The sequence below is a fragment of the Rattus rattus genome, chromosome 6, assembly GCF_011064425.1.
Source record: "Rattus rattus isolate New Zealand chromosome 6, Rrattus_CSIRO_v1, whole genome shotgun sequence".
In the NCBI taxonomy this organism is placed as follows: Eukaryota; Metazoa; Chordata; class Mammalia; order Rodentia; family Muridae; genus Rattus; species Rattus rattus.
In genome coordinates this window covers 59,936,266-59,954,015 of record NC_046159.1, presented here as the reverse complement: position 1 = coordinate 59,954,015, position 17,750 = coordinate 59,936,266, and the positions used below count along the sequence as shown (strand labels likewise).

General features: G+C 47.9%; 1 protein-coding gene across 1 annotated transcript; it reads left to right on the top strand.

Annotated features, from left to right (window-relative positions):
• Window positions 1-11,236: 11,236 nt before the first annotated feature.
• Window positions 11,237-16,970, top strand: Fam136a (family with sequence similarity 136 member A). The gene is made up of 3 exons (XM_032906173.1): window positions 11,237-11,405; window positions 12,201-12,341; window positions 15,630-16,970. The coding sequence occupies exons 1-3, from the start codon at window positions 11,319-11,321 to the stop codon at window positions 15,816-15,818; spliced, it is 417 nt and encodes a 138-aa protein (XP_032762064.1). The 5' UTR covers window positions 11,237-11,318; the 3' UTR covers window positions 15,819-16,970.
• The last annotated feature ends 780 nt before the right edge of the window (window positions 16,971-17,750 follow it).

Sequence of the window (17,750 nt, the reverse complement as noted above, 5' to 3'; positions counted from 1 at the left end):
TAGGAGAGAATGGAGAGTTCGAAGGAGGGTAACAGGGAGGACTGGAGGGAGGAAAGGAAGAACGGAAGTGATATAATTCTATTCCAATTTAAAACATTTTTAAAAGAGTACTAAAGGTAACTAATGTAAAATAACTAAAAGTGAGATGTCATATAAATAAAAATTGTAAAAGAGACATTAAAAAAAAAGTGGGGCCTGTTAGACTAAGCATAGCCATGGTAGAGAAATCACTCAGCATGCACAAGCTCTGAGGTCAGTGCCCAGCCCATAAAAAGGAAATGTACTTATTTTTATGAACTATGTAAAAATTAGAGTTCTGAGAAGTGAAATTGTTGTTACAATCCCAGAAGTTACAAAAACCAACCTCTCCAAGGCTAATCTTGGTATTATCTTAGTACGCCAAGGGGCTGTGAACCCTAGGACCCTATATTACTTAATCTTCTCAATACTGAAGCAATACACATAGCCAAGGCTACTGAAGGAAGAGCGGGAGGAGGGAGGGAAGGAGGGAGGGAAGACGAAGGGAAGGAGGGAAGGAGGGAGGAGGGAGGGGAGGGAGGGAGGGAGGGAGGAGGGAGGGAAGAAGGAGGGAAGGAGGGAAAGAGGGAAGGAAGGGAGGGGGAGGGAAGGAGGAGGAGGGAAGAAGGAGGGAAGAGGGAGGGAAAGAGGGAAGAAGGGAGGAGGGAGGGAAGGAGGGAGGGAGGAGGGAGAAAAGGAGAGAAGGAAAAAAAAGAAAGGGAGGGAGGGGGAGGGAGGGAAAAAGGGAAGAAGGGAAGAGGGAGGGAAGGAAGGGAGGAGGGAGGGAAGGAAGGGAAGAGGGGGGAGGGAGGGAGGATTTATTTCAGCACACAGTTTAAAGATATCGTCCATTATGGTGGGGAGGCCTAGCACCAGGGGCACGAGGCAGCCCCTGGTCACGTTGTTCCATTCGACTTGCTTTCTTCTTTTTAATTCAAGCTGGGAATGCTCCCGGTCAAGTGGGCTCACCTCCAGCTGGGTTGGGTCTTCCTACCTCAGTTAACCTAATCTAGATACTCCCTTCAGGACAAATCCAGAGATTTGTCTCTTAGGTGGTTACAGAGCCTTTCAAGCTGACAATTGAGGTTAACCATCAGAGATCCCAAGAGCCAGTCACAGGGAGGCTCTCCAGCTTTGTCCCACAACTAGGAGAGGGTAGGAGTTCATCTGCCTGTGAGAACAAGAGCGAAAGCGACTCCCATAACAATGCTTGCCATGGCTCTGATGTATTCTGACTATAGAGGGTGGCACTGTGGACTTCTCCGAGCTAGCTCTGTCACATGAATGGGACTTCTTAGGTATTTTCATGGTACGTTTCTCTTTGAGCCTCCTATCTCAGAATCACTTGGAACATAGCTGAAATGCAGATTATCCGGCCACTGTTCAAACTTACAGGATCAAAGGGCTGGGACCCAAAGCTTCACTTTAGCCCTTAGCCCAGAAATCATGGAAATCATGGATTTGAAATTCACTGGGCCGTCTCAGTGGTTCGCATCACTTTTTAAAGGTGCATCTTATTTCTGTTTTTATAGAGACTGTAGCCATGATGATCTGTCAGGACCAGGAGAGTGAAAAGCAATTATCCTCCCACTATCTGTCTGGTTCTTCCTTTGTTTCTTATTTGTCTTTTTCAACAAGGCAATCTGCAATCAAGATACAGAATTCGAGAAGTTTAGAGAGAGCAGAGACTAGAACGGGAAACCATGGTTGGATGTCGCTCTGATGGTAGAATGCTTGACTAACATGCTCAGAGCCCTAGCTTCCGTCCCAGGGGGACATAAAACATGGCACATCCCGGTAATACTCAGTACTCAGGAGGTAGAGGCTGGAAGACCAGAAGTTCAAGACCAGCTTGGGCTACACAGTCTGTGCCTCAAAAAGAATTAGCAGAGGCTGGTGAGATGGGTAAAAGTGCTCACAGCACAAGCCTGGTGGTCTGAATTCAAGGCCCAGAACTCACTTTAAACAGCTGGACTTAGCTGCACACACCTGCAGCCCAGCATTCCTATAGCATAATGGGCAGTGGGGACAGGAGAATCACCGGGAAGCTGGTAGGCAGCTACGCTGGAGTATCCAGTGCAGGAGAAACAAAAGACCCTGCCTCAGACGGAAGGAGAGAAGTGCCTCCCAAAAACTGTCCTCAGACTTTGGCTTTACTCGCACATGTGTGCGGGTTCTATGATAGCCGGTTCTAGGCCAGCCTAAGCTACAGAGCCAAATTCTCTCAAAAAAAAAAAAATCAAAAGAAGCTCTTTCCCATGAATAATATCCACCCCCTCATAGAATATGTATGTGTAAAATGAATTTATAATTCTAGCTAGCCCATATAAAAGACAAGCAATCCAGGCATTTTATTTACAAACTGTAAGCCGAGATTGGGCAGGTTTGGAATTATTCTGACCTATTTCCCAGCCATAATGTCCCTTATTATCATGTGCTCGTGCTCCATCTCCTCTCACGGCAGCCTCCTCTACCACCATGCCTTCTCCTCTCTCTCTCTCTCCACCCGCCTCTCCCTCTCACTCTCACTCTCACTCTCTCTCCCAGCAACCCCTCACTTGATTGATCCCCAAGTCCCACCTTTCTCTCTCTACTGCCCAATCACAGGCTCTAGCCTTCCATGACCAGTTAAATGGGTGAGCAAGGTTTATATAGAATCGTTTGCCTTACATGAGGACCTACTCATGGGGGCAGCCGGATTTTGACAGCCAGTATTTAGCATCAGAATACACACAGCATCAGAGCACCATCTGTGCACAGACTAAACCCCAGTCACCTGCTGAGATAGCTACACTCCACTAAACAGGAACAAGAAATTAGACCAGGGATAAATGGATAGTGATAGGAATAGAAACCATTTATTAAGAAAGATAAAAGGGGGGCTGACGAGATGGCTCGGTGGTTAAGAGTAAATGCTGTTTCTCCAGAGGGCCCGAATTCAGTTCCACCACCTATGTCCTATTGTTCACAACTACCTGTAACTCTAGCTTCAGAAGGTCTGACACCTTTGGCCTCTGCAGGCACCTGCACATATGTGCATAATTGCATATGTACACATATATGCAAGTTCACATGTGTGTCTATACACACTCACAGAAGGGGAGGGAGGGAGAGAGAGAAAGAAGAAATTGGGACAGAGAACAATAGAGCAAAAAGCATTTCTAAAAGTGGGAGTGGATGATCAGGGTAAGTCCAAGACTCAAAGGCCTGTGTCTCCAACTTTTATAGGTCATTTACGTAGCCCCTCCTTCCTTGCCCTTTGGAGATTTGGTGGGAGTTCTCTCTCTACACATGCTATTGTGACATGTACAGTCTGTGATGGGTGAGGTTGCCTGTCTTCCTCTGCCGTTGTTTTTATCTCCCTCAAATGCCAGCCTCGATACCTCCGCTCTATTCCTCTCCGCTGTTTCACCTTAGAAAGGCATCCCTGTCCAACTGTCCAGTGTTCTCTGTGCAGGGCACAGAGGAGTGGGAGACTGCTTGCTTCAAGCTGAAGGTGGTAAGAAGAAAAATTCCAGTTGCAGCAGTCAGATTGTCAGCACCAAAGGCTGCGTGAGTCAGGGCTGGAGGCTGGCAAGTGGGCTCTGAGCTGGTGGAGACCCAACAGCGTTCTATGATCCAAGTGGAAAGACTGTGTCACAGAGCGAGCAGGTGAGGCCGGTCATCAGGACAGTCGGCTGTGACTCGAAGCAGTCCACCTGTCAGCATGGAAAATAAATCCACACGGCTGCTCCCTGCCGTGGGTTGTCTTTCCCATGCCACCCCCTGGCAGGCTGGTACATCTGGGCAAGTGACAGAGCCATGAGTATTTGTGGAGAACCTGATTGCTAGCAAAAATAATAATCATTTTAAGGTTGTTGGGTGAGCTGTCGTTTCACATGAACCCGTCAGTCCTCACTGTCCTCCGTGCTCGTTAATTAGGATAGAATGTTCTCAGAAAAGTATTTCTTCCATTGCTAAGGTTAGAATTCAGGGCCTCGCACATGATAGTAAAGTGTTTTACCAGCCACAAAAGAATTTGTTCATAATTAAAGGATCTGTCTCAGTAGATAAAGTCGTACATAGCAAGCATGACAGAGTTAGGATCCCCGAAACCCATGTTTCCACAGAACGTTGGGCAAAATGGCTGCCTGTAAACCCAACACTCAGGAGGCAGACACAGGGGGTCCCAAGGCAAGCTGGGTAATCAGACTAGTCAAGTCGGTGAGCTGTGGGTTCATGGGGAGGGCCTGCATTAATAAAGTGGAGGGTAATTTAGGAAGACACCAGTGTCATCTTCACTACACGTGTGCCCATGCACACGCATGTACCTATTTGCATCTAAACATGCATACTCAGACCACACACACATACACTTGCAGAGAAAAATGTTAAAAGAATGTCCACCCAGTCGGCTTAGACTCGTTTGTTGTACAAAACTTGGAAACCCATGTAAACATTCGAAAGAAAATTGTAATTGCTTATAATACTAAGACCCATATACGGTGATAACACCTAACACATTGCTGTGTGGTAACTCTAGGCTCTTCGTCCATGCTATTTAATAAATGTTTGTCTCCATTTTTTTTTCTGAGCCAGTGTCTCCTGTGGTCCAGGTTAGCCTCACACAACCTATAGTCCCAGCACACAAGAAGTTGAGGCAAGAGGAGCAGGTCCAACCTGAGCTACACCAAAAACTGAATAAATAAAGGTTCGGTGAGTGAAAGCACTTGTGTCTGCATAAGGATCTGAAATCCAATCCGAGGATCACACAGAGAGTGCTCGCTGTTGGGGCTAGAGAAGTGGCTCAGCCAGTTGAGGTCATTGACTGCAATTCCTGTCACCTACACAGTGGCTCACAACTGTCTGCAACTCCAGTCCCAGAGGCTCTGATGCCTTTTTCTGGCATGCCTGGGCACGAGGCATGCATGTGGTGCACATACATGTAGATGAAATACCCATACAGAGAAATAAATAATGTTTTAAAAATTAAAAAGCCAGATGTAGCTGTGCAGATGCACACACACACACACACACACACACACACACACACACACACACACACACACATTTTATACTTTCTTTGCCCTCTGCTAAGTACCCTCCATGCTGCCAACAGGGAAAACAATCCCCGCCCTTGTCTCCAGGTTCACATCTTCCACTGTTGAGTAGAAAAGCGAGCCTGCTAAGCATGTAGCTGGGCCGAGGTGGTCCTGCCTGTCTGGGGTTCCTGAGCTACACGCTGAGGCTGTTTGTCCTAAGGCCCAGAGTTTGACAGCAGAATTTCTCACCCCCTTTATTATATTTCACCCTCCCCAGCACAGCCCATCAGCATGGCACCTCTTCCCACCCACCGCACACCCCAGAGCTCCAGCCACAATGACTTAATGACACAGATTAATTGACATATTATCAGAAGTGAAAGGCAACTTTCTATTTCCTATCTGTGACCCACAGTCGTCCTGGCCCACGTGGCGTAGGAGCTGTTCACCTGCTGTCTAAGCAGAAACCTCCTGCAGTGTGAAGTCACTGACATCCTGTGCCGCCTCCAGCCCCTCTGTTGCTCTTCCTGTGGACCCGGGTGTGTTCGCGCCATCTGTACTGTACACGCGATAGATTGAATGAGTCTTCAGCCACTTCGGGTCCCCTCGAAAGATCCCACTGCTAGTCCCTTGAACCCAGGACTCATCCAACTTCTCGGCATTCATCCAACCCACTGAGGGGGTCTCTGCAAGTGTCAGACAGGAAAGTGACCTCGAAGAGATAAGAATGAAAACCTGACTCATCCGGGCAGTGGTGGCAGCCCACGCCTTTAATCCCAGCACTTGGGAGGCAGAGGCAAGTGGATCTTGTGAGTTCAAGACCAGCCTGGTCTACAGAGCTACTTCTAAGACAGTCAGGGATATGCCTGTCTAGGGGGGAAAAATACAACCAAAGAAAAAGGAAGGAGGGGTGGGGGAGGGAGGGAGGGAGGGAGGGAGGGGTGGGGGAGGGAGTGAGGGAGGAAGGGAAAAAGCAAAAGGAAAAAAAGAAAACCTGGTTCAGATTGACTTTGTAACCTGGATCAGACAGGCAGTTCAATGTCAGCATACTTAAAACGCAGTACAATTTGGGAAGAGGTTTCCAGGCAGCAGTCTTTCCAATACTGGTGCACAATAAAGCTTAAGGTGAGACAACTTAGAAACTCATTTACAAGTACATGTGACCATGAGGGTGAGTTCTATAGCTAAAGGACTAGAATCTAATGTGGTCTCATAAAGGTCAGCAGGCTATAAAATACACGTGACGGCTACCGTAAGGATGGGTATCACTCTAGGGACTTGGAGAAAGGACTGCCTCTATAGCAAAAAAAAAAAAAAGGTGGGTGAGGTGTAGTTCTACAGATAACAAAAAGGTCACCAGGTCGTTAACAAGATCCATGCCCAGCCTTCTGGGCAGGAAAACAGGTATTTTATCTCCTCCGTTGAGAAGAGGCCCTGTGTGTTTAACATTCTTGGTTGCCCTAGTGATCTGTGGGAGCAAGGACCTTTGTGTCCCACAACATCTTACCACACCCATCCAGTCTTCAGAAGGACCCTGTTATGGTTTGGATCCATGTCCCCCAAAGGCCCCTAGTCTGTGGCACTGACAGGAGATGGTGAGGCCCAGTGGGAGGAAGTTAAGTGTCCTTAAAGGACTCCAGCTCCTCCTCGCTGCTCCCTAGCTGCACGCTTTGCCACGGTATGCTGCCTCCCACGGGGCCAAAGGTGGCAGGCAGTTGGCCTTGAGTGGAAACCACCAAATCCTTGAGCCAAAGCAAAGCGTTCCTCCCATTTGAGTTGATAGGCTTGGCTGGCCTGCACAGCCTCTGAAGCAGTCTCCCGTTCCCTCCGTGGAAGTCAAACACTTCCATGTTTGACTCAAAGGGGGCTCAGCCACTTTGATAGACCATATAGGGAGTAAAGTTAGTGGGAGTCATAGAGATGGGCGAATGGTTCATTATGCGGGTAAAGACATTAAGTCTCAAACAGAGAAACGCCTAAGGTCAGCCCAGAAACAAAGGCTTCTGCCAAAGCTCCGCAAACAGACCTTGCTGCGCTGAGAAGCACAAGAGTGCGGCCGACGGGCTCAGGTCTTGAGTCTGCAGAGGCCAGAAGAGGTCGTTAAATCGCCTGGAACTGAGTTATAGACAGCTGTGAGCCAGGTGTGGGTGCTGGGAATGGACCTGGGTCCCCCGGAAGAGCGGTATATGCCCTTGGCTGCTGAATCTTCTCTCTAGACCTCGGTTTCCCCTGTTAAACGACGGGACTAAACAAACCTTTCCTCCCTTAGATTGTTCCTTTAAGATGTATTCATTTTATTTCATGTCTGCGAATGTCCTCTTGCATGTATGTCTGTGCCCTGCGTGTATACAGTGCCTAAGAGGGCCAGAAGAGGCTTCTGATCCTCTACAACTGGAGTTTCAGAGGTGCGTAGGCCTCCATGTGGATGCTGGAAATCGAATCCGAGTCCCGTGCAAGGGTGGCCAGTGCTCTCACCTGCCGAGCCATCATCTCCCCAGACCCACGGCTCACTTCGTGCCGGGTATTTTGTCACAGGAACGAGACTGGTAACCTATATGCTGGGCACAGCTGGCTCCACAAACAGTTATCCAGACATCGTTGGTGTTTGCTATGACAGCCACAGTAATAAGAGAGTGAGAGGAAGAAACACAGAGTTCCCAGCAACGATAATAACTGTTTACCTTGTTTCTCACAGACACAATCTCAAAGCCACCGCCACACCTAGGAATTAATCATGCCGTCCACACTCCACAGAGGGAGGAAGGGTGGGTCCTCCATCACTGGAGGCTGCATAGTTAGAGGTTGAGAACACGACAGGAGTTTGATGCTAAACCCAAGATGAAATCTGCAGACTGTGTTTCCTCAGCCCCAGACTTCATTAACTCTCCTGACCATAATACACAGTGAAAGAGCATTGACCAGGGGCTGGAGAGATGGCTGAGCAGTTCAGAACGCTGCTCTCACAGAGGACTGACTGCAGCTCCTGTTACCAACACTGGGCAGCTTACAACCACCTTCAGAGGATCCAACCTCCTCCTCCGGCCTCTGCAGGTGCCTGCACTTCCACACACGTGTGCGTATGCACACACACACACACACACACACACACACACACACACACACACACACGCACACACACGCACACCCCTGGAATAAACTCTCTTTCACAAAACGATTATTTGACCATGATGGACTAATTCAGGGCCTTTGCTCCACCATGATCTGTCCTGCTTCCGTTCCTCCAGCACTAGCTACCCTAAATAAGCCTTGGGAACCAAAGACCCCTCACGGAGGCATCAGAAACACTGCCTGCTTCCTGCTGCTGTGTGGCTTCCTGCCACTCACACTGAGTCTTGGAGTGCTTTAGGGCTGTCTAAGCCTCTCTGTGACAAGGCACACCACATGGCCATTACCCTCTGAAGTCTGGTCACCTTCTTAGGACTGTAAATATGCCCCTTCCCTGGAGTATCCAACCTAGCTTAAGGTTCTGACGATTACCCCCTCCCTTCCCTAGGTCTTGCTCAAATCTTGATATTTCATTCTAATCTCATTCCTCTTCAATTTTCTATGCAGTCACTGAATATATGGGTGTGGTAGAGACCACATAACCCACCCCAAGAAGAAGAGCAGACTTCTCTTTAAAACCTGGAGAACACCAGGGTGGTGGTGGCACATGCTTTCAATCCCAACACTCAGGAGGCAGAGGCAGAGAGAGGCAGAGGCAGAGGCAGAGGCAGAGGCAGAGGCAGAGGCAGAGGCAGAGGCAGAGGCAGAGGCAGAGGCAGAGGCAGAGGCAGAGGCAGAGGCAGAGGCAGAGGCAGAGGTAGACAGATCTCTGTGAGAGTGAGGCCAGGTTGGTCTATATAGTGAGTTCCAGGACAGCCAGGGCTGGTACATAGTGAGACCCTATCTCAAGCAAATGAATAAATGCTAAAAAATAACTAACTAAATAAATAAATATTAGAGAGGTACTTTATTGTGAGAATAACATGAGATTGGAGAGATGGCTCAGTGGTTAAGAGCACTACCTACTCTTGCAGAGGACCCAGGTTCAATTCCCAGCACCAGCATGGTACCTCACAAACACCCCTAACTCCAGTTTCAGAGGATCTGACATCTTCTGGCCTCCACGAGCTCCTGCATGCATGTGGTGCACATACATATAATCAGGCACACACACATACACATAAAATAAAAATAAATATATTTTAGAAGAGAATAAGCGAGGGAAAGAAAGAGATAGGTACCATGAGAAGAATGGGTGGGGGCCAAGGAGCCTTTCCAGAGAAATCCCAGAAATAAAGGACACATGAGATTTTTATGTAAATTCTGAGGAACATTTCACACCTGTGATTCAGCTCAACATAGCATCCACGGCAGAGAGCACAACTGTGAGTAGGACCAGTAGTCAGGGAATATTCTAAGACCACAGCACAGTTAGCTTAACTCTTCGTCTTACAAAGAGCTGCAGAGAGGCCTGGCCTGTTATCTTCGGGCTGTGAGATCCAGTCTTTAAAAAGTGACCACTGTGTTAGGGAGCGGGCCCTTGTCTGACCCATATCAGAGTCACTTTCTGTATCATTGAAGAACCTCTAGTCTTGCAATTCTGAAGCTAACAAAATTGTCTTACCAAAGGCTTCCAACCGGATCTCAGTATGACTAACAGCATTACTGTAGAAGCTGCCGCTGAAACTCCATGATACATGTTAGGAATAAGGGGGAAAGAACAAAGTGTTAAACTGTGCTTTTATTATAAAGAATTTTCTGTGGGATCTGGAACCATGAAGTCAGTCTCTAGAGAGGTCTTCCCACAGTCAGGTGTCGACGCGACTGGGGCAGGCATCTTGCCCTGCTAGGATTTAAATATTCCAGAGTCTTCACCTCCCTCTGCTTTGATTTGTGCACAGTGGGAGAAAAATGGACAGTGAAGGGCCTGCTTCAGACCCCATCCAAAGTTCTCGCAAAGCACCTAGTCTGTTGGGTCACCGCTGCCATCGCCCTGGCTTCAGCTACTCCTGGAAGATCCATGTAAGTCTGGCTTGAAGTAGTGAACACATCTTATCCCCAGCCCTAGTATTTGGGAGAGGGAAAGCCCAGCCATGGAGAAACACAGCTTCCCTCAAAGGACAATAGATTGTGGCTTTTCCTACTCTCAAAACAGAGTTAGCCTGCCATCTAGTGGCAAATTGCAGCAAGTGCTAAAATCTCCAGCACACTCACATGTTAATCCTTTTTTTTCGTTCCGAACCGCCGCTGTTTCCACAAAGCTTCAACCCTTTTTTTTTTTTACCCCCGTTTTGTCCACTGCAGCTTCCCGTGCCTGTATAGCATTCTCTTCCTTCTCCTGAGTGCCAGGCAAGGACCTTCTAGCTCAATACAAAGATTCAATTCAAGATTGCCGCTTACGGGAGAGATTTCCTGAAACACTCGAACTTTCCCGCCCCAAGCTCTTCTAATACAGCCTGCAGCCGCCCTCTGCACCCGGCCCATGGGTAGGGGAACAGCGACCACGTGTGTTTCACAGATAACTACATACGACAGTAGAAATGGGAACATGAGAACACATGGCTGACGGAACCAATCCAGCTCAAAACAGCTCGCCGCTATTCTACAGTCTCGCTATCTACAGCCTCTCCATATTCCCACACTACTCTTGAGAAAAAATCTAGAGCCCTGTACCCTTTACTCACAGTAACTAGCAACTCGACAAAAATGTTCACCAACTGGGGAACTGACTAAACAAATTACGGTATGTACATTTAATGAAATTCTGTTCGGCAACAAAAAGAAACCAAGACCAAAAATAACAATAATAATATCTGATCAAACTGTACACACAAGAGCTGCTAATTACATTCGCTTTTTTTTTTTTTTTTTTAATTGGAAGGGACAGAGGGAGAGCGAGAAAGCGGAAGAAGTCAGAGCAAGGAGATCTTTGGCCACCAAAAAGCCTGGCTCCGCGGAAGAAGCTGCGGCGCGCTTCTCCTGCCTGCAGTTGCTTAACCTGGACGCCAGGGGGAGATGAGGGTGCGGAAAAGGGAATGCTACTGAGAACAAGGGCGCAATGGCCCGGGGACAGGGCGAGGTACTGGGTAGGACATGCGGTGACCCGGCTGGGGAATCCGGTTCAGTGGGCGGGACTCAATCGCTGGGGGGCGGGGCGAAGCCAAGGGCGGGGCGAGAGGGTGGGACGCTGTGGTTTGAGAATCCCGCACGGGCGCAGGGGGCGGGGCGCGGCGAGTACACGCGGGCGCTGGCGCGGAGCAGCTCAGGGTCGCCATGGCGGAGGTGCAGCAACTTCGAGTGCAGGAGGCTGTGGACGCTATGGTGAAAAGTGTGGAGAGAGAGAATATCCGGAAGATGCAGGTAGCGGCGCGGCCGCGCGCCCAAACGGGATTGGAAATTCGGGCGGGGATGGCGGGGTGACGTTCGAGCCCCGGGCCTCGCGTGGGGCGGTTTCCTCCCGCCTGGCCTCGGTTAGGAATGTTCGGCCGCCCCCTGAGGTGACTAGGCGCGAGGCTCCGAGGGCCCGGCCCAGGAGAACCACCAGGTTGAAATCCCTTCGGGCTATCCAGTGTTGATTCAGACGCCACGAACCCCGAACGCCCTCAGGCGTGGGCCCCGCCTACTTCACCCTACTGGCCCCGCTTAAGTTTACCCCTCAATCACCCTCTACTGTTTCGATCGCCTTGTGGGGCGTTGACTAGCCAGGCCGACCTCTGAACTCTGCTACAGAAACTGGTTTTCAGCACGTGGTTTCTTCCGGTTCAGTCTTGGATGCATTATAATAGCATCAGAGCTAATAGCAACAGACAGGGACTCCAACTTGGCCTCCAACCCCTGATCTTCCTGCCTCCTCCACCTTTGGTGTGTTAGGACTACAGGCATGGGCCACCACCCTGGCTTTGTGTGGTGCAGGATGGAACACAAGTCTGTCTTAGAACTAGGAAAGAGCTCTACCAAGAACATACATCCCCAACCTACAAATGTTAGGCCTGGTAATCGTCCCAGTCTTCTGAAGTCCTGATGATATTTGCGGGAAAAATAAAGCAAAAGATGTCGAGGAACATACAGGTAGAGAAGCATGGCCTCCAAACACTTGTCCTTCGTGGACTGCCCTCAGTCTTTCCAGTCTAATCAGGCCCTGTCTTCCCTCCCCAGGGCCTCATGTTCCGGTGCAGTGCCAACTGCTGTGAAGACAACCAGGCGTCTATGCAGCAGGTGCACCAATGCATAGAGCGCTGCCATGCACCTCTGGCTCAAGCCCAGGCCCTGGTCACCAGCGAGCTGGAAAGGTTCCAGGTGAGGAATGTCTCACAGTTCCCGCGTCCTTGAACAGCTCCTTGGCTGGAGATAAGAAGCATTTGTTCTGCTTTAGGTCCTTGGTTCTGTTAACTCTGGTGGGAGCCCTGGTATTTTGAGGGGGTTGATATTTTTAAAAAGCCCTGGAAGTTGGGTGCTATTAAGTTGTGCTGTATTTGCCATAGAAACAGCAATATAAAAGAAAGATACCAAGGGATTTTATAACCAAGCAGCTTGCCTTTTTGATGTATTGCATACCAAATACAATCTATATCGTGTAGTATAAAATTCCTTAAAGTGGAATTGGGGCCGTAGAGATGGCTCAGCAGTTAAGAGTGCTGGCTGCTTTTCCAGAGACTCAGTTCCCAGTACCCACCCAAATGGTGGTTCACAGTTATCTGTAATTCCAGTCACAAGTGGTCGAAGCCCTCTTTGTCCCTCTATGGGCACTGCACACACATGATACACAGACATATATTTAGGCAAACACTCAAATACATAAAAAAGAAATCTCAAAAAAAACCATGGAGCTGGAGAGATGGCTCCGCAGTTAAGACCACCGGTTGCTCTTCAGAGAGTCGGGCTCAATTCCTAGCACCCACATGGCAGCTCACAGCTGTCTGTAGTCTCAGTTCCAGAGGCCCTGGCACCCTTACACAAACAAAACAGACAAAACACCAGTACATATAAAAAGAAAAAGTAAAGGTCTTTTAGTTATATTTCTTCTTTGGCTGTTTCTTACATGAAATGTATTTTGGATTTAATTAAGGTCGCTTTCATGGGCATGAATGTGGGGTTTTTCACTGCAGCTTAGGCAATTAAGAGTGGTCCCACTCTGAAGAGAAACAGCTCTCCTTCCTGCAGCAGCCTTTACCAGGTCAGGGCTGGAGAGATGACCCGTTGCTAAAGAGCACTTACTGGTCTTTAGACCCAGGTTGGGTTCCCAGCATCCACATGGGATGAGACAACTCTTCTGACCTCTGCAGGTTCCCACACACACACGGTGCACATGCATATATTCAGGAACACAAACATAAAACAGACTTTTTTTTTTTTTTTTTTTTAAACTGCCAGTAGCACCTCAGCTAGGAGTGGGATCTCATTAGCTCTTCCTCTTTGATTTTTAAAATAATGAAGTTTCCTGGAAAGTGAACTGAGGTATTCGTCTTAAAAAGATGCGGATTAATGGCTAGCTCAGGACTTGCCACACAAGTCTGACAACCTCAGTTTGATCCCCAGAACCCACACAAAGATGGAAGGAGAGAACCGACTCCACAGGTTGTCCTCTGACCTCTGTAGGTATGCCGTAGCAGACGAGGTGGTTATACATCCACGCACAATTTAAAAGGTCAATATCGGGGCACTGCCTTAACGGTCTTTGTGGACTTAAGCCATCCCCAGAACTTCCCATTTGGAAGACCTGAAGAGAGGTTTCTACGACATTGAAAGTTCAGTCACAAAAAGCACTACTGGAGTCTTTTGAGACAAGATCTCAGCTCTGTAGCTTAGGCTGGCTGGAAACTCACAGCAATCCTCCTGTGTCTGCCTCCCAAGTGCTGGGATTTCAGACCTGTGACACCAAGCCCTTACTGTAAAATCTTCTGTTCCTTCCGTGAAGAAGAGATATTCATACCTTTGTTTGACTCCAGGTGTATTTTGTGGGCTTGAGTAGCAAGCACTTCTGATAGCCTGGGGTTCCATCCACCTACAGTTACACCCGATGTGGGGTAGACTTCCACACTCCGATGTGCAAACTCTTCCAAGTCACTGCTGCCAAGTAACAACAGCAGAGCTTTTCTCCTTTTCTAGTTTTGAGAAATTTCTAGATCAGATCTTTGAAAAGTTGGTTCTTGGGTTGCGATGTAAGTGTCTCCTTGCCGTCACTGTACAGTTGCTCCAGGCTACCTCATTTGCAGAGCTGCTGGCAGTGGTAGTGAGGAGGGTACCCGTGATGCTAGGTCCAGCAGTCACTGCTCAGTCCTCTGCCTTGACTTGTCCGCACATAGTTCCTTCTCCTCCTTCAAGCACTTTAACCATTGAGCCGTAGGTACCTTACATCCTAGTGTTCCAGGCCATTTATCTCTGCCACCCCCCCTTGGTTTCAGCCTCTGACCATAGAGTATACACAAACTGGCCCTGGCTCTTTTCTCATAACTGCTAACTGCTAATATATAGCAGAGGTGCCCATCCTGTGGCCTGTAGGCCACATTCATGCCAACATAAAATTACAAACCTGTTTAACTATTTTTGAGGTGTGTGTGTGTGTGTGTTAGCTATTTTTGCTTCTTTCCCCCTGCTCCTTTTGTTTTTTGAGACAGAGTTTCCTTGTTTGCCCTGGCTGTCTTGGAACACTCTATGTAGACCAGGCTAGCTTTAAACTCAGATCTGCCTGCCCCTAGCTCCCAAGTGCTGGGATTAAAAGCGTGTGCCACCACACCTGGTTGTTGTAGATGACAATGTGGCCAAGAGAAGCCAAAATGTTAAATACCCCTGACAGAGCTTGCATTCGTTCAGACCTCCTGAACTCCCAATTCACTTCCTACTCTTTTCTTAACACTCTACCCTAGACTGTTAATTCCATATGAGCAGGGACACTTGTGCTTTGTTCATTTCTGTATTCCACACTAGAAGAAAGCCTGGCACATAGTAGAAGCTTGACAAATGCTTGAATTGTTTTTCTGTAGCAAGGACAGACAGTAAAGAATTAAAATGTGGGCTCAGGAAATGGTTACGGGGATTAAAGCACTGGCTAGGCGAACACCAGGCCTAGAACAGAGATCACCAAAAACCATTGTATCTTGGGCATGGCAGCCCACCTGTAATTCTAGCCCTAGAAGCCAGAGACAGAATCTACAGAAGGCTGGCAAGCAAGACTTGATCTGGGTTTGATTGAGAGCCCTGCCTCAGTGACTGTGTGGGAGAGCAATGGAGCATGGTCCCTAAAATGTACCTCAGGCCTCCACATCCACAAACATAGGTCTAAAAATCCACAGCACGACACATGTGAAATGGAAGAATGGAAAAAGAATCGAGGTGTTTGTAAGTCTAATGATAGTCTTTTGTTTGCTGCCAGCATCTTGTATAAAGTTTTTTTTTTTCATTCCTCTGCTCTGGGTGCTTAGTCTGAGCCTTCCCAGTGGCACCTCCTGTTTGAGCTAAGCAAGTATTACACTTAGAACTGGCAGAGACAATCTATCTCAAGCCTGTAGCCCAAGGCCTAACATGGGACCAACACTCAGACAACAGAAGCCAGCCTCTCAGCCCTCTTTCTCTTCCTTCTCATCACAGGACCGCCTGGCCCGGTGCACCATGCATTGCAACGACAAAGCCAAAGACTCAATGGATGCAGGAAGTAAGGAGCTTCAGGTGAAGCGACAGCTAGACAGCTGTGTGGCCAAGTGTGTGGATGACCACATGCACCTCATCCCAACAATGACCAAGAAGATCAAGGAGTCTCTGTCATCCATCGGGAAATAAAATTGTTTGCCAGTGACCATTGGGGCTGAGAGCAGGCTGTTTAAGGAAGAATGGAAGTTTAATATGTTAAGCAATGTTTACGAATGAGGAAAACTTAGGACACAGCAAGTTCCAGGCAAACGCGGCTCACTACCAGACACTGGTTCCTTTACATCTGGATCTTAGAAGGTGACGTGGAAAGAAGCTGATGCTGAGATTTGGATCGCAGATAGCTCAGAGGAGAAGTCTAGATCCTAAATATTTATGTGCAATGTTTGTTCTGTAGTAGAGATCAACCTTGTACCAAGGGCTGAGATTTCTACTACAAACATCCAGGCTGGTGGCTCTCTTAAAACCTGTTGGTAAAACCTGAGGAGAGGTGGGTCTCCTCAGAGAAGCTTGGCAAATCCTGTTCACCACAAGTAACACCACACCACCTTGCATATGCTGTGAAACAAAACTCAGTAGGCTAGTGATTTAGAGAGAGGAAAAGATCTCCTTTCCAAATCTATAGTTTGCTTGGTTTTGTCTTCTGTGCAAGGGCACACAGTGGATTTAAGGTACAGGAGGGAGAGTGGTTTAAATAACTTCTAAAGGTTCCTAGTATTTTCTGGCCATCAAGATGGGATTGTCCATTTCTTCAAATTCTGTTATTCTAGAAACCCCAGAAAAGCCAGACAGTGTCACAGTGTACATGGGAAACAGCTTTCTTCACTGACTTGTACACCAAAGTGACACATCCTCACGAAAAGCAAGGGGGGGCAGCGGTTGGTTGTCACTCACACGCCAGTGGCTGAGAATAAACAGGAGCTGTTGAGAAGTATTGGCCTTGGGTTCACAAAATAAAAGTGCAAACCCAGTATTAATCAGCTCTGAATTTACAGAGCCTTGTAGCCACAAGGAGGCCTAAAAGTAAGCAACTTGGGCCAAGGAAAGCTAGGGCCACTACAGCAGGAGAAGCACACACCTTCTTACCAAATGCCATTTTTACTGGGGGTTTTGCAGTGCAGTGTTGCTGGCCCAATGTGGCACCTTATCTATTGGATGAGTACTATGTTGTATTTATACCAATTAATTACTTGAAACAGTGATAACATTTGTCTGTTTGCTGTGTTAAGCCTGCAATATATTTTCCAAGTGGTTTGGTTTTTAAATAAAGTTTCATTGTCTCCAGCTTTTTCTTAGTGGGTAGTGATATATCAGTAAATGGGAAACACTAAGAGAAAGCCAGAGCGCATCATAACTTGAAGGCTGTTAATGTTGAAGAGATACCCATGATTAAAGGCACACACCTGTAATCTCAGTACTGTATGGCAGAGCTGAGGATTGCCCTCCTGCTTTGAGGTCAGCCTGTGCTAAAGGCTATTAATATTCACGCCCGTTTCCTAGTTTCAACCAGCACAGCCAGTGTTGGGAAGAGTATACAGTTGAGCAGTTTTGTTCTACTTTTTGTTGATGACACAAATAATCATGGGGAGAATTCAAAGAACTGCCTCCATCTAGCAGGGGTCTGGACAATATGTCTGTGCGTCATTTTCTTAATGACTACTATGAGAGCCCAGTGCACTGAGAGCAGTGTCACCACCCCAGGGAGGGTGCACAGGGGCAAGCTCAATACCTCAGAACTTGTGTGGTACTGCTCACGTTCTATGTATGGACGTTTATGTATGTGTGCTAGGCAGGTTTTGAAGGCAATGTTAGAACTGCTGAACGATGAATCAAAAATACTCCAGACTCTGAATTCACATCCTCGAAAGAATCAGCCTAGCTACCTTCCCACTACTGGTGCAAACTGTTCGTTAACTTGGATGCTTCAGGAGCCCTCAGCCTTGCCTGGATATGCTTAGGAAATTAAGGACACAGGAAGCAGGGGTTTAAAGCCAGCTTTGACTACACAGTGAACTCGAGGCCAGCATGAATTATGTCAAAAACTGAGTGAGAAAAGGACAGGGG